General features: G+C 37.5%; 1 protein-coding gene and 2 pseudogenes across 1 annotated transcript; 1 reads left to right on the forward strand and 2 right to left on the reverse strand.

Annotated features, from left to right (window-relative positions):
• Window positions 1–686: 686 nt before the first annotated feature.
• LOC125831918 (uncharacterized) lies at window positions 687–1,600 on the reverse strand (annotated as a pseudogene).
• Window positions 1,601–1,604: 4 nt separating this feature from the next.
• On the forward strand, window positions 1,605–14,386 carry LOC125831919 (probable tRNA (guanine(26)-N(2))-dimethyltransferase 1). Its single transcript, XM_049511040.1, has 14 exons — window positions 1,605–1,760; window positions 8,594–8,884; window positions 9,007–9,094; window positions 9,622–9,743; window positions 9,969–10,108; window positions 10,192–10,264; window positions 10,812–10,900; window positions 11,004–11,109; window positions 11,737–11,949; window positions 12,273–12,467; window positions 12,751–12,828; window positions 13,369–13,593; window positions 14,060–14,202; window positions 14,323–14,386. The coding sequence occupies exons 1-14, from the start codon at window positions 1,605–1,607 to the stop codon at window positions 14,384–14,386; spliced, it is 1,983 nt and encodes a 660-aa protein (XP_049366997.1).
• Window positions 14,387–15,211: 825 nt separating this feature from the next.
• LOC125831922 (UDP-arabinopyranose mutase 1-like) lies at window positions 15,212–17,235 on the reverse strand (annotated as a pseudogene).
• Between the last annotated feature and the right edge of the window lie 188 nt (window positions 17,236–17,423).

Here is a 17,423-nt window from a genome sequence, read left to right on the forward strand (position 1 = left end):
ATACTAGGTCATTCATAGCATTATTATACTTTTAGTTTTTTATTTTATTTTTCAATAAAAGTTGATAACCTACAAAATTCAAGCTTTATTCATATTGTATTATAGATTTAAAAGTAATCACTTTTAGATTGTTAAATTATTCTGATTCATTAATTTTCTATTTTTCTAACATCATATATTAAAAATATTATTTTCATTCTTATTTTCGATTATCACTAGACTATTATAACTTATGAATTTAAGAATTTTGGAAAAAAAAATCATATGAACTTGAAGTATTGCAAGTGTTATATTTCATGAATAGGTCTTTTATATTTATAAAAGGTTTATTTTAAATTATTGTTATAACGCGAAACACGAACAAATTTTTAAATAATAGGGAAAAGGGTCAAAAATACCCCTCAACTTTGGTTTATTGTTTGACTTTACCTTCGCCATTAAAATGAAGTTAATTTTACCCCTCCCGTTATTAATTTCACCAAAATTACCCCTCATTAGACGGAATCCCCAAAATTGACCCAAATTACCCAATTATTTTTTTTTTAAAACCTATTCCCTATTTTTAACCCAATGACCTGACCCCTCTAGGATAACCCGGTTAACCCAATGCCCTGTTGCCCATTCCCATTTACCCATTCTAACCATAGGGGAAAAGAGATAAACCAAAGACCTCTGGATTTCTTCTATCATTGCAGAAGAAGGCTTCTACGATCTGTAACTTCCATATCTTCATCTTCTTCATCTCCCCAATTGTACACAGATTCAATTACTAGAAGCAGTTGATCATCCAGATACCTCCGCAACAACATTGTCTCTTGACTTCCATCTATACTACCTTCCACTCCCTCACGTCGTCCTCGCCCATCGCTGCTTTCGCCGTCGAATCTCTCCTCCGATTTCCACGACGATCAACTGCGGCGGCGATAACACAGACGGTAGCAGATTTCAGCAGCATAAATGAAAGGAAAAGTAGCACAAAACAAAGGAAGAAGAAAAGGAGAGCAGAGAAAGAGACAAAAGTAGCGCCGAAAGCGGCGACGATTTAGCCAAGAGGTGAGAATCATCGTGGAACGGGAAATCGGAGATGGATTTTGAATTGTTGGGCGATTTTCATGTCGAATTGGGAGCAAGTTGTGGGAATAAGGGTTGTTGTTGTGGGAATGGGTAACATGGCATTGGGTTAATTGGGTTAATCGGGTTATCCTAGAGGGGTCGGGTCATTGGGTTAAAAATAGGGAATATGGTTTTTTTTTTTAAATTCGGGTAATTTGGGTCAATTTTGGGAATTCCGTCTAATGAGGGGTAGTTTTGGTGAAATTAGTAACGAAAAAGGTAAAATTAACTTTATTTTAACGGCAAGGGTAAAGTCAAACAATAGATCAAAGTTTGGGATATTTTTGACCCTTTTCCCTAAATAATATGAATGAAATTGTGGAAGTAGGGTGTTTGGTTGTTGAAGGCCAGTGGTATCCCTATCAATCAATACAATGAGAAGAATTAAGTAAACTACTCTCTCTCGTCACTGCCCCTTTTGCCACAACAACTGCCTCCGGTCTAGTCACTGCCAATTTGGCACAACATTTGCCTTCGCCATCGCCATTTTAATGGAACACAGTATGTCCAGTGAAGAGGAAATTGGGGATGAAGAGAAGCAGCTGAAAAACACTTCCTTTGATCTCAAAGATTACACCATTATTAAAGAAGGAGAAGCTGAGATTCTCATGCATGCTACAAATCAAGTCTTTTACAACAAAACTCAGGTCTTCTTTTTTGCTTTCCATTCAACATTTTAAGTAACTTCTCTGCTCGTATTGAAATGTAGGTAATTTTAGATTAAAAAAAGATTTCGTTATGTGCAAAACTAGGCCCTTTTATTGCTATTTTGGTATCTTCCGATTATCTTACTCTCATTGCCTTGAGTTAAGCTGTAAGATATTGCTCAACTTCAAAGATTTTCATTGAATTAAAATGCCTGGCATTGAGTACACTCTGAATTCAAACTGCCAGAATCAGCCAAACAATCACTTTATATAGAACGAGTTTTTGGCTAAAATCATCCCTCAACTATGACTCAATAAACATACTCTGGTACCGTGAAGAATATAGAAGAGAAGAAATTTGGAAAATATTGTTCTTGAGAGTCACCACAAAAAATTGATGAAAAAAAATGATAGTTGGGGCTAAATTGGTTTACTAGAAAATGGTAGTTGTGGCCTAGTGGTCAATGATGTGGTTGAGAATCCTGAGGTCTCATGTTCAAAACTCAGTGGAGACCAAAAACACTAGGTGATTATTTTCAACTGTTCTAGCCTTAGTGGACAGAGTTACATGGTACCTGCTGCTAGTGGGAGGTGACAAGTATCTCGTGGAATTAGTTGAGGTGCGCGTAAACTGGCCCAAACACTACGGTCATCAAAAAAGAAAAGTAAAAAAAGAAAAGAAAAAAGCATGATATTGGACAATCGCCGGAGATGGAGGGTGTTCCCGGACGGCCAATGGAAAGAAGAAGTAACACTATAATTATGAAGGAAATAAATCTTTGGCTCGGAAGTGGTGACATAAGGCTTGATATACACCGGTTGACAAAAGTTTCTTATCTTTACCAAGATCACAGAGGCTCTGATTCCATGTGAAAAATGAGAGAAAACAAGAAAGTAGGATCAACATTGATTGAAAAGAGGAGCGGCATTGGACACTCGAAAGAAGAGTAGCACCTATCATTGACAACAAGAAAAAAGGAAGAAGAAGCCGTTCACCTGGTAGGCAGTGTAAGTTCTCTGGGTTAGTAGGTAGAAGCTATTTGAGTCTATACCAATATTATGTTGTGTAAGAAATAAAGAGAAGAAGATATGTTTTGAAGAATTGATCATTGAGATAAACGAGAAGAAGATATGTTTTGCAGTATTGATCATTGACATTACAGTATAGGGTCTGTAATCTGTATATAGAAGTCTTAATCCAGTACAATAAGGTAAGCAATTATTCTCCTACTATTAAGTAGAGGATATGCTAACATACTGTTTCAACAATACTCTGCTAGTCAAATATAATGATTGACATGTTCCACAGTTACCAAAAATAAAATAAAATGCAATGATTCACACATAACTTCACTTTAACATAGATAATCCAAGACCGACATAATTGTGATTTGTTATATTCTTGGCACAAAATTAAATGCAATAAGAATCATCTTGTGGTAACATATTATGAAACATAACCCTCAGGGGTTGGCCTGCTGGCAATTGACTTGAGCCTTGGGGTTTGCTCCCTTTCAAAGTCTCAAGTTCGAAACCCACCAGGTGCAAACAATTTCTGAGGGCCATCGGACTGGGTAAAAACCTGAATTAACCGTGGTGCACTTGCGGGAAACTCCTTGCCGAGGGCCTGTGCACCCCCGGGATTAGTCGGGGCTCAAAGAGACTCGGACACCCGGTGCAAATCAAAAAAAAAAAAAAAAAAAAACATATTATGAAGCATAAAATATAGCATCCTGTAGCATCTAGGTGTGAGGAACATCTTATAGATCTCTATACTGTAACATATTCTGGGTCTTTATACTTAGTTCTTCTTGGGTATGTATACATTAACTTATTTTGGATCTTTATACTTTAACTGTTTCTTTAGTCTCTAGGTGTAGTATTCAAATATACTATAGCCACACTGGGGGCTTTGTGCAATGCACAATATCAAACATATTGTGGCCTTTCTGGGGCCACGTGACTTCACACGATATTATGTACACTATGGCCACTCTGGGGCCTCATGACTTTGCACGACATTAAATATGTTGTGGAACTATGGGGGCCTCGTGACTTTACACAACATCAAATATACTGTGGCCACTCTGGAGCCTCGTGACTTGACACGATATCAAATACACTATGGTCACTCTAGGGGTCTGTCTTTGCTACCATTTATAGGCAAATATCATATGCATACAAAGTTGAAATTCAGATGGCACTCATGGCCCATACTCATTTGTATCTTATCAGATTTTTAAGTTGTTTCAGTCATAATCTTCTTTGTACATAGCATCATGGCATGAAAGTATAAACCACATAAGACATTTAAGAGAGGCATCATTATTTCATCAATTAGCTAATCAATGGGGGCCTAGAAGACAATCTAATGCATAACCACACTTAGACTTCACCTTTCACATTATGGAAGGCGCTCTTAAAATTAGGCATGCTTGTCAATCAATAAAATTACATTCTTTTGTTATGTTTATCATACATTGTAAGTGATTCACTTGACATTCATGACACAAACATCTCAAGTAGAAGAACCGTGGACTTCTCATTCAGAGGGACTATGGACATCTCATTTAGAGGAACCATGGACATTTCAAATAGAGGAATTATGGACATCTACGTAGAGAGACATAAACATCTCATGTAGAGGAATACTAACATCTCATTTACAAGAATATACATCTGACTTATATGAATACTGACATCTCATTTACAAGAATTATACATCTCCTGTAGAGGAATTCTGGCATCGCATTTAGAGGAATATATACATCCACGTAAAGGAAAATTGATATCCCATTCAAAAGAATTATACATTTCATGTGTAGAGGAATACTGACATGTCATTTAGAGAAATATATACATCACATGTAGAGGAGTACTATCATCTCGTTCAGAGTCATTATACATCTCATGCAGAGTAATACTGACATCTCATTTAGAGGAATATCTACATCTCACATAGTTGAACACTATTATCTCAATTAGAGGAACTTATACATCTCATAGCAGAGGAACATGAACATCTCAAATAGAGGAACTTAGACATCTCGTAATAGAGGAACGTGAACGTCTCAAATGGAGGAACTTAAGCATCTCATAATAGAGGAACGTGAACCTCTCAAGTAGAAGGACTAAGACATCTCATAATAGAGGAACATTAACCTCTTAAGTAGAGGAACTTAAACATCTCATAATAGAGGAGAATGAATGTCTCGAATAGAGAAATTATAGACCATATAGAGTGATCATAAAAGCTTGACTCAATAGGAGCGACAATACCGGAATGGTGTGTGTAAGCATGAAGCATATAGCATGGTCACTCATGTTGTTCATCATTTAGGACCTCACAAACTCATATAAGAGAAACATTTAATTGAGAGGTCATGCCATAACAGTGGAAAAAGGATTTAGCATTACATAGCTCGATTCCAATCCATCGCGTATTAAGACGATCAAAACACTTCTCGCGGCTTTAATCTATAACAATAATGATAAGGAACTTATGTTAACAACTAAACATATGCTTAAGCCATTTAGGCATTTTGATGAACACTTGACGAGCGTAAAGCTCCAAAGTCCCTTCACAATAGTGTTTTACCACTCTTCTTCTTTCCTAGTGTTAGAGTGGGTAAAAGTCCCACATTGGTTGAGGAATGGATTGATGGTCTCCTTAAATGGACTTGGGCAATCCTCCCCTCATGAGCTAGTTTTTGGGGTTGAGTTACGCCTAGGTGCCATATCTTTACAGATTCATCCCTGTTTGGGCTCCCGGTCCACGCTCCAATTGGGCCTGGGTGTGAAAGGGGGTGTTAAAGTGGGTAAAATTCTCACATTGGTTGGGGAATGAACTGGTGGTCTCCTTATATGGACTTTGTTTTTTTTTTGAGATAAAGGTAGCTGTGTATTCACAAAAGGCTCATCATCAAATAAATGATGAGCATAGGTCACTTACAATCTCATCAGAGCATATCAAACTACCCTATGGGAGATTACAAATTACCTATAAAGTCAGCAAAAAGTTCTATATCCCCCATCATATCTTGTTTACACCAAAAGTACAAAAGACTAAGACAATTCATTCTAATTTTCTGGATGTTGTTTCTCATATCCACAAAGCATCTTCCGTTCCTTTCTTTCCATAGGGACCACCAGATGCAGGCTGGGATTAACTCCCTCCAATCTTCATTTGACTCTCTTCTTCCTATCTCCTTCCAGCTGTAGAACAAGTCCTTAGTGGACTTTGGAATTGCCCAGCATACACCAAGAAGACCAAGAAACATGTTCCACAAGCTTGTAGCTACTTTGCAATGAAGGAATAAGTGACTATTAACTTCTGCATCTTGATCACACATAAAGCATCTTGAGCATAATTGTTTGCCTTTCTTTTGAAGCACTTCATGTGTTAAGCAGGCCCTTTTGCACACTAACCAAGCAAAACATGAGATCTTCAATGGTATTTTTATCTTCCATATTAACTTCCATGGCCAGTTTCTGATCTGTGTTTGGCCAATATTGTATCTGTAGTAACATGACTTTACTGTAAACACACCTTTGCTTTGCCATCTCCAAATAGGCTTATCAGGTTCACTGGAGGTGCCTGGGAAAGCATTGAGGATCTGAAACAGATTAATGACCCTCTCGATTTCCCAATCATTGAAAGCTCTCCTGAATATGAGATTCCAACCCTGAGGGTTCCATAGCTGTGAGATTGTGGCCTTGTTTTGAGTGGCTTGGGCAATCCTCCCCTCATGAGCTAGCTTTTTGAGTTAGGCCAGGTGCCATATCTTTACACCTAGCTCACAACAACACAACAAAACTTTATGAGGCCAACCAAGTACCTCCCGCACCTTACAGCACATAAAACAACCCCTAACCATCTCAAACAAATAGCAAAACTTGGGCTTACGGCTTCTGATCACCGTCCTGCAACTCCTTACCGTAAAACATACTTTAAAACGCCAATACAGTTCATATACGAGAGTATGAGAAGAACAATACCTTGGTTGATGAAGATAACAACTTCTTTACTTGAATTCTCCCAGGAGAGAGCTTGTTCATAGAGTCCAAGAATGGATTGTGTGAATTTCCTGGCTAGAATGGAAGATTGAGCTAACTTCCAAGTTCAATTACTTTCCTTCGGCTTTGGAGAGTGGAAGGAGGAGAGAATTTGGGAGAAACATCTGCTAAGATCTTCCAAGAACACCCCAAATGAATTCCCAATGTTACCCTTCGGGGTGGCCCAGTGGTTTGAGTTTGGGACTTCCATGTTGGAGGTCTCAAGTTCGAAACCCCTTGCCAGCGAAAGCAAGGGGTTTGCCTTCTGGGTCGAGCTCGTCGCACCAGGCTTGCCTAGTGCGGGTTACCTCTCCTATGTGGTTTGCGAGCTATTGCATAGGAGCGGGGGTTTTACCTTGTGCGCACCCAAAGGGTAGCGGCTGCGGATTTCCCTTGTCATCAAAATAAATTAAAAAAAAATGAATTCCCAATGTTATAGCTTATAAAACAAACTCTGACTAACTTAAATCTTCAATGCACCACATGCATTTGTCAGTGCATTGCATGCTCCATCGCATGCATTTGGGTGCTGCATAGGTCTATAGTCAAATGCGCATAACCTTTTGTACTGAGGTCAGATTGACGAGCAGTTTGTTTCATTGAAACTAGTCTCAAAAAACTTTAATTTGATAGATAAGTCAACACTTGACTCTTTATATCTTGGGAGATATACTTATTTGAAGTTGGACTTTGTGTGAACTCATTCAGAACAATTGTTCGTAGTGTGACTTTCAACTCGAGTTAGTGCTAGATCTCTCTTTAGACCTTAAATCACTTCCAACAAGCTTAGTAAACGTATTATCATGACTATATGATGTGGTGCTAGTCCGTAGCTTCTCTTGGCAGATGAAAACATTATTTCTTTTTGTCAATCTCTTTTTGTCAATGTTGCACTTTGGAATCTTGAATCATTTTGAGCCTTATGTCTTGGTCCAACACAATAGTACACTGTATTTCTTGGTCTTTTGGCTTAGATACTACCTTATTCGCCAGAGTTCAATTAGATTTATCAACGCCGAATTAGTCGCACCTTAGCTTTGAGTTATGAGGTGTTACAAATAAACTCGGAGGGAGAGGGATGAGGACAAAGTTTGAAAGCACTCTCATATGAGCAACTTTTTGTATATTGGGAAGTCTCAACTCTCAAGTGAGGGATATAATGTATGGAACATCTATGACATTGAATCACTGATCTTCTGGTGTAACATGTGTGAGAGAGTAAGAAATTGGGAGAAATAGACATGGAGATGGCAAATCTTACAATCATTTTGTTAGGACACAAACTGGTAAGTGTTGTTTTTGTGGTCAGAAGCAAGAACACCTTGGTTGAGTTTTTATAGTGTTTTTTAGATACTTTCTAATGATGGTGGTATGGCACTTTTGTGGGCACCTTCACGAATCCACCAGTCAGCTTGCCAATATACAAGCTCAGATGTAGGGAAAACCTGTCTTGTTATGGTTGGAGCAGATGGACTCACGTTGAGTGTGCACCAGGTATTTGAACTTGAGATATCAGGTGGTTACTTCTCCTATACCTATGTCACTCAACCATCTCCTTGGGCATTAAATGATTTTTTTGCGTAAGTTGCGGTATTTATATAGTAATAAAAAACTATGTGTGTAATTGCTTTTCTGTTTTTGTATCTTCTTGATATGCTATTACATTTTAAGGAAGATTTGTGCTATAACCTTCAAGGGTTGTTGTAGCCACCACAATGGAGCTCATCTTTTTCACTTTGGGTTACCATGATCTGACAGTTAAAATTTATCAACACCAGGTGAACAACAGAGATATGTCTATTGCTGTTTTGAGGACCTTTATATCACAACGCAAGCTAGAGCACAAAGCAATGTTGGCCAGACAAGCTAAGGCTTGCCCTAAGGTACCAGATGAATCAGTTTCTGAAATGGAACCTCCAGCTGATTCTTCCCAGCATAATGGAATGTCCAGTGATGGGTGTAAACTCTTGGAAGAGATGTCCCAAGATGAACAATGTAGTATTTCAGATGTGCAAACCAGAAACCTAAGGCGAAAAGACCTAGAACTAAAGCCAGCACGAGTTCTTGAGGTTTCTTTGTCATTTCATGTTGATTGTTAGTCTTTCTGGTTATTGAATATGTCTTCTGGAAGACATACACTGTAGAAGTTTGCACTGATTGATCAACATTTGTCTTTCAATTTATTTAACAGGCTCTTTCAGCTTCTGGATTGAGGGCTTTAAGATATGCACGTGAAGTAGAAGGAATTGGTCAAGTTGTGGCCCTTGACAATGACAAAGGTGATTCCAACTCCGTTTATGTGGTGCAATTAGAATTAGAAAATCTCATTGTGCCCTGCCCACATTCCTTAACCAAAGGAGAGAAAATAAGAGGAAAAGCGAGAAGCAATTGTAGCATAGGATTGAAGAGATTGTGATACAGAAATAAAAATGTTTCAATGAATAGTTTCACAATGTCTAGCTTAATTGTGAGCGTCTGACTGGAATACATGTGTATTATGTTTTCAGAAACATGCTTAAATTTCCTCATTTAGTTCTAAATCCTAGAAAAGCTAATCTTGGTGGATACAACAAAGTGGATCCTGTAAAGTTTTAATATTTATGAGAAGATCACTATTTGTGAATTTAGAAGTATTGAAAGCATCTTATGTAGTCATTAAATGATAGATCCTTTTAGACTTGTCCGCAAGATGATATGTGTATCAAACTAAAATCTCAAGAGTTAAAATTTTGAACAGACATAAAGGTTGTTCTATCACCATTTGACTTTGTCATGTTTGTCATTAGAGTATTTCTTCTCTGTGCAGTCTCTGTTGAATCTTGCAGGAGAAACATAAGATTCAATGGTTCTGTGGCATGCTCAAAGCTGGAATCCCACCTTGCTGATGCTCGAGTTTATATGCTTACCCATCCCAAAGAATTTGATGTGGTAGGATTATACCCTTAACTATCATATTTTAACATTCTTCAATGGAAATGACCTTTTGCAGAGGTGCATCTAGTAATGGCCTATAACAAGTAAAACCTTTGTTGGGTACTGATAAACATGGAAAATTAATGCAGTATAGTTAGTTTCAAGTTTCTTAGTTAGCTTGTCTAATTTATCTTCAGAAATGAACTACCATTCTTATATTTCTGCTTACTGTTGTTGCAGGTTGATCTTGATCCTTATGGATCGCCATCTGTGTTCTTGGATTCTGCTGTTCAATCAGTTGTAGATGGGGGGATATTGATGTGTACTGCTACTGATTTGGCAGTGTTATGCGGGGGAAATGGAGAAGTATGCTATTCCAAGTAAATTCATATTCTCTTGCTTCTGGAATTATCTAATTTTATTCATCATGGAACATGTCTTACTTGATGTCATGCGCAACTAGATATGGCTCGTATCCATTGAGAGGGAAATATTGCCATGAAATGGCTTTGCGGATCCTTCTTGCCTGCATTGAGGTACGTGCTTTGTGGAAATTTTGTGTCTGTTATGAAGTTGGATGTCATGATATCTGGTGTCTCTCTGTGATTTCTATCATTATGTATAGTGTTCAAGATAACGTACCGTAGGATGTTGAAGTTACTCTAACAGAGAGAGAGGGAAGACCTGACACTTGAAAATTTCATGTACTAAATTAGGAGTACTCTCATTTTTAATTTCCTATATTCTACGGAAAAGGGAAAAAAATATCCCTGGACTATCCGAAAAGGTTTAAATATACCATTCATTTATTTGGCTAAAAATACTCCTTTAATTTTTATATCCATTGTTATTTCTGTTTTTTATTTCAGAACCATGCAAATCAGTACAAACCTTTTCGAATAGAGGGGTATTTTTAGCCAAATAGATGTATGAGGGATATATCTAAACCTTTTCCGATAGTCCAGAGGTATTTTTGGCCCTTTTCCGTATATTCTAAAACTGAACAGCAATTTTTGGCCTTCATAATTGTCAATTCATCACATTTAATTTTTATATTCATTGTTGTTTCTATTTTTATTCCAGAGCCATGCAAATCGGTACAAAAGATATATTGTTCCAGTATTATCTGTTCATATGGACTTCTATGTCCGTGTTTTTGTTCGTATCTATAGGTAAGTGTTTCTATTTTAGACTTAAACTGTTAGCCCAGTCTTGCTTAGGTTATTGTTGTACTCTTCTGATAGTCAAGTTAAAGATTTCAATATTTGTCTATAGTTCAGCAAGTGCTATGAGGAATACTCCTCTGAAGCTCTCATATGTGTATCAGTGTAACGGGTGCGATTCTTTCCATCTTCAGCCAGTCGGGAGGACTATCTCAAAGGTTTGTGTCCTATCCAAATCTCTGTTCTTCATTGTACAACTGGTTCTGCTGGACTGAGCTGCTCATTCTCTCCGAATGGCCTAGATATGTAGGTAATTTAGTGTAAAGAAGTTCCAAAAGATGTTCATAATATTCTTCATTCTTAACTTGTCTGTTCCAATTTATGTGAAGGTGTTTGCTAAGAATGAAAAAAAGACTATTGATACTTGTGGTCTAAAATAAACCAAAGAGATTTGTGTGACTATAGATCATCTCATTAAGATTAAAATGGGAAATTCAAAGTTAATGACAATGATATTGGAAAATGGAAAAACCTATGTAGGCAGTATAATCTGCAACTTCTCTAGTTGGAAATGTTCTAATTCTGCTATCTTCTAGGTTTCTTGGTCTATTGTGGACGATAAGAAATGATTGGTTGTCAGAATGATAGTTCATCTATTTATTGCAAGAAAGATGTAGGAAACCTGTAGCTGTTGTATGTGTGCAGTGTAGAAGGCATCTCCTTTTTCCTTTAGATCATGGGTTCCATTGGTAGAATTTGGTAACAATTAATCCTCACTAAACATTGTTTCAACGCGCATTTAAGTGGATAGCCACATCTTTATTGAATCTTTTCTGCTTTTTTAGAGTAACACCCTCAGATACCACCCTGGATTTGGCCCTGCTATTTCTCAAGATTGCAGTGATTGTGGTAAAAAATTCAATATGGGTGGACCCATATGGTCTGCACCCATCCATGATCAAGAATGGGTAGCTGCCATACTTGCTGATGTGAAATCTATGAAGGAACAGTATCCAGCGTATGATCGAATCTGTGCTATGTTGACAGCAGTTTCAGAGGTGTGGTTAATAGTTGATTTTCTCATTTCATTTCTGTTCATAACATTTCTATTTCTGTTTTCATAAGCTGTTTAACTTAAAGCTGATGAAAGAGCTTCTTGTAAACCTTTGGTAAATTGTTTTTAGTTCACTGTGTTTAACATCTTGATAATCAATCATGAACCCCCACTCCCTTTTTTTCCCCCATTTTTGAAACCACTAGGCCATCAATCTTTTGCTGTCATGCTCATTGCACAAAACTTTAAGGAAAGCTGGGGTGGGGAACTTCTGATCTGCTGGACTTCTTATTGGATGTGTAACTGATGAAGTGTACTTATTTGCAGGAATTACCTGATATTCCTCTATTTCTTAGTTTGCACAATATCTCTGCAACACTGAAATGCACTTCTCCCTCAGCAGTTATGTTTCGCTCTGCTGTAATCAATGCAGGATATCGTACATCAGGGACTCATGTGAATCCTTTGGGATTGAAAACAGATGCTCCTATGCATACCATTTGGGATATCATGCGTTGCTGGGTAACTGTTCCTTGTTCTGTCAGCTCTTGTTTTGTTGGCCTTGAAAATGAAAGAAGAAAAGAAAGGAAAAACCCTAAAGAAAAAGTAGCCATGAAGAATAAAGGAAAAGTAACTCGTAACATTTCATTGCAACTTGAAGTTTCTGTACAAAAAATTGACTTCTGTCAGGTTGTTTCTGTTGTAGAGCCTAATCTCATAATTATGAATAATCATTTGCTTGTTTTCATGTGAATAGTTTTTGTATTCTGTGTGAATGAAACAAGTACTAAAATTCTTTGTGCAGGTCAAAAATCATCCTGTGAAAGCTCAACCATCTCACCATCCTGGAACTGTGATTCTTTCCAAGGAACCTGTTCTGCAGGTGAGCTTTGACCTTACTATTCTAAAGCTAGCTAGGAGTATAGATAATGTCTAGCTTTGTATATTCTTAAGCTCCAACATTTGCAGCAATGGCTGGTTAATGGATTGAGACATTCCAATTTCTTGACTCTTGCTCAAATCTCCTGAGACTTTTGCTTCCCCAGAATTCAATGTCAGGCCATCATCTGAGTGCAGCATTACGAGAATTGCTACCTCAATTTTCCATACTTGTTACGAAGTTACCATGATTCAAATTTTGATTTTCTTTGATGACAATCTCGCCATCATTTACCCCTTAAGTGTGGCCAAAAGGAGGATTTTCAGGTGAATAACAACCTGTGCCTGTGCTGTGAGCAACTTAGCAACCTCCATGGATATACGTACACCAATTTACATGTGTCAACTTGTGTTGTAGCTCACTTGTTCTTTAATTCAAGAACATTATATTTTGATTCTTGGGGACGACACAGCTGATTTCTATTGTAATATGCTTACCAGTCTCGTTTCTGGAAGTTGCATCTCAGCATCATTTTCATTTCAGGCTAATTTTGCTCGGGCTGTTGAATCCCCTAACAAGGGAAAGGACAAGAAGGTTGCTCGTTTCCTTCCTAATCCCGAAAGGCATTGGGGCCCAAAACTCAGGGCAGGTCGCCAGATTACTGGTAAGCATGTGTCTCTTTTGGGTACCAAAGAAGTAAATATATTTAGCAACCCTGAGGATAGTGATAACTCTGCAGCCGTGTTTAGACGGCGAAAGGCAACAAGGGTCTGCCTTGCCACAAAGCGCTCACCTTTTTGAAGTGCGGCGCCAATTAATACCAAAAAATTAATGTATTTAATTGCATATATAAATAATCAAAATCTCAATAGCAATAACATATTAGCAAATATTTCAATTCAAAAACTGAAAATAGATGGTACATACTAAAAGTTTAGAACTTGAATGAGAAAAAAAACAGAACAAAAGTCAAAACAGTGAGGAAAAAAACAGAGGTAGAAGTACTCTAAAGTCTGAAGAAGAAGAAGGAAAAAGAAGTATGAAGAAGAAAAGAAGAAATGTGTATTGGTTAGTCTCTGGAGTCGCTGAAAAGTCTGTCTGGTTGCCGGAGAAGTCTAGTTGAGTTGACTGGTTGGAGTCGCAGTCTAAGAGTGCAACTGTGCAAATTTGCAAAGAGAACCCTAAAATTACCTTTTAACTTTTATAACCCTGAATTGGTCGCCTTTTTGTTAAGAAAATACAAAAGGTGAAGCCTTTCTGGCCATTGTCGCCATGGTGTTGCCTTTTCACAAAGCAAATAGGCAATGAAGGGTCATCTCGCCTCTCGCCATTGGTGACGAGGCGATCGCCTTTCACAACACTGGCCTGTAGGCAAGCGTAAGAAGACTGAAGATGCTGATTCATAAATTATGTTTTGGCCTTATGTCTTATCAAAACTACCCTGGAGCCAATTTTTATCTTCTCATAATCTGTTTCTTCTTCTGCATTTCCTTGCAGAGAGGATTCTGAAAATGCTTGTAGGAATTGGGAGGTAGATATTTTATCTGTGTCAGTTTTTTGAATCTTAAAGGAGGTAGACTGACTATCTCTTCTTTCTATTCCCCTTTATTAGCTTTTGTTTATTTTTTTATATTAGTCCTAGTTACCAATTTCTGTGTAAAATTTTGTTCTTCCTCTCCATTCGTTTTCTCAAGAAAAAGTACTACCATGTAAAATAGCCTAACCTAGTGTCGTACTGGCAATAGTTGTTATGACTTGATCCATTTTTCAGTTGTTAAGGTTCACTAAGTGTTGTTTCTGACAAAAGAGAGAAGGAAGATTACGGACTGAAGTTTCTCTTACTGCATCTTGTTTGGTTAGTCATTAGTGGGATTTGAAGTCTGCAATTACAGCTCAAGATTTTCAATGTTGATAAAATTGAAATAAACTTCTTACACCTTCCTTCTCCCAATGTAGATAAATTGAAACAAATATTCTTGTTTCATTTGTTAAACCTTGATAACTTAGTTATCGTTGTACTGTTCTCTGTGGTTTCTCTATGTAATTTCTGCTACAAGTAGTTCTACAGGGTATAGATTTAGTTAATTTCTTCTGGCATTTTGATCGCTAATATCAACATTCTGCTAGCAAAACGAAAGAGGATTTCGAGTAGGTAGAGGTGGGTGGGTAATGAAGACTGGAAATAGAGTAGATAATAATGAAGTGAAGTGTGTAAGAGATCTTGTTATAAAAGGGCAGTACATTTCACTAAGAGATCTTACCGTGTATTTACGCAAGAGGTTGTTTTCATGATCTGCTAGTCACCCAACGACAATTGAATAATAGGGAGGATGAAGCAGCAAATTCCTTGTTGTAACATTCAACTTTTATAACAAAGCAAAAGCATATGCCTCATTCTCATTACAAGTTTAAGACAGCTAGAAAGCTATATGGCCAATAGTAGTCTAGTAGAAAACAATATATATAGGAGTATCATCCCCTTATTGATTTTTGATATTTAAAGAATATAAATTGCAGAATTAGTTGTGTGATTTTCATTTGGAAGAATGTTTAGTAGGAGGGTTGAGTTCATCCCAAGCTTCAATCCAAGTGACCATTGCCTCTGAAAGCTTCAGAAAATAGGGGTCTATTGTGCCAAGTTTTTCTTTGACAAGCCTAGAAAGTTCAATATAGCATTTTTGCACAGAAGTAAACTCCTTTGAAAGAGTTAATGTCTGGAAAAATGGAATGATCTCTTCTTGCCAGAAAATTCCTTTGTATTCCTTCTTCAAGTTAACAAATGGATTGCTGGCTTTGCTGTGATAGATGTAGGGTAATCCAGTCTTGATTCCTAATCCCAAATGATCACATATTACCTGTAATATAAATTCTTTAATTAGCAATCAATCATTCAACTCCAGCTTCCAACTATAAAAAATACAATTACAACTACAAACCTTGCAGCACCAACCAGCCCACATATCATCATAACGTCCAATAGGCTGTCCATCTCCCATGAGTCCAAAGTACGTAGCTGGTCCAATAAGATCACGATCGAATGCAAGATTCATTCCACACATTGGGAAAAGGGTACCCTTTGGGATTGTCAATACCGTATCAACATACCTGTTCAATTTCTGAGTTCTATACACTTCCTTTTTCAATTCGTTTTAAAAGAGAATGTTTCTTTCTGGACAAACAAAATTCGTAACAAACCTAGTGTTCCTCTCAAGAGGTTTAACAAGCTGAGTAGGTGCATCATAATCAGGGATATTGAGCCATAGGCCATGGGAAGCTGCTGTTGGCACACCTTCACGAAGGCCGAAAGGGTATCCACGCACAAAATCAGCTCCATCTCTGAATGGTTCATACAATGTGTTGAAGAAAAAGGGAGTTGATGGGCACAAAAGGTTCTTTATGTGTTGTTCCAATGCGTTTATATCTTTTCCACTCGGATCCTTTGCAACCTATATTCATAAATCAAGTTATTGTTATAATACTCATGAACAAGTATTTGATCCTCCTATGTACTCCGAACCCCGCACCCAAGGATGTCGTGTAGTAGCCGGTCCGGTCAATGAAGTGGTTTGACATATCAAGTTCAAATCCCAGCAGAGACAAAAACACTAGTTGATTCGTCTCATCTGTCCTAGTCATGGTAGACAGAGTTACCTGGTATTTGTTGCTGGTGGGAGGTGGCATGTATCCCGTGGAATTAGTCGAGGTGCGTGAAAGTTGGTCCAAACACCATAGTCATAAAAAGGGCTAAATCTATGCCCTTCAACTTTGGGTGTGTGCAAGTATACGCTTAAACTTGTATGAAATTGAATAAGTAGACACACACGTCCTAAGTGACATTATACACGTGGGCGCCACATAGGACACACAATTGCCATGTAAGGGTCTATTTGTTCAATTTTATACAAGTGTCTATTTGGCACACCCAAAGTTAAATGACAGAGATGCCAATTGAAGCCAAGTTAAAAAAAACATGTTTATGTATTATGCATGTATGCTAAAAAAGATAGATACAATAGAAAAGAAGGGATGGGGTACTCACAAAGCAATCATCATCAATAGTGTAAATATACTTCTTCTTGGAAATCATGTAACCAAAGCAACGACAAGCAGAGTCCTTGAAAGAAATGCAAGATGCCTTAGGACCCAAAATCTTGTTTATGTCATTGCGATTATAGAGCTCATAATCAATGCCTCAGGGACCATGATGGTCTTTGACGGATCACCATCTTGTACAATAATAAGATGATATGGTTGAAAAAAGGGCCTCCACATTTCTAAAATATCTAAATTTCTAATTGTGGGTATCACAATGTCTAGTTCATCTTTCAAGGGAGGTGAAGTTGAGGCCATGGAATTGAATTTTGTGAAAATTAAGAGTGTTTTAGTTTAGTAAAGGAAAGAGAAATTTCATATAAATGGGGTGAGAGAGACTAAGAGAAAGAGTTTTTATATACAAGAAAAAAAAGACTTGTGTGGAGTGGAAAGTGTCAAAGGTGGGGTAGGGGACTTATTCAAACAAGTCGTTTCCCTAATATTCAGTGTTAGGGACATACCATGAAATTGGAACAATATAAAGAAAATTAATGTGATTACTATAC

This window comes from Solanum verrucosum, unplaced genomic scaffold (assembly GCF_900185275.1).
Source record: "Solanum verrucosum unplaced genomic scaffold, falcon-dt-bn FXZP01000554.1, whole genome shotgun sequence".
In the NCBI taxonomy this organism is placed as follows: domain Eukaryota; kingdom Viridiplantae; phylum Streptophyta; class Magnoliopsida; order Solanales; family Solanaceae; genus Solanum; species Solanum verrucosum.

Bases quoted from the DNA above. Each gene is read 5' to 3' on its own strand.
- LOC125831919 (XM_049511040.1), top strand. From the start codon at position 1,605: ATGGAACACAGTATGTCCAGTGAAGAGGAAATTGGGGATGAAGAGAAG. The intron at 12,468-12,750 runs GTAACTGTTCCT...TTCTTTGTGCAG, and splicing joins GGGATATCATGCGTTGCTGG to GTCAAAAATCATCCTGTGAA. The intron at 12,829-13,368 runs GTGAGCTTTGAC...TTTTCATTTCAG, and splicing joins CCAAGGAACCTGTTCTGCAG to GCTAATTTTGCTCGGGCTGT.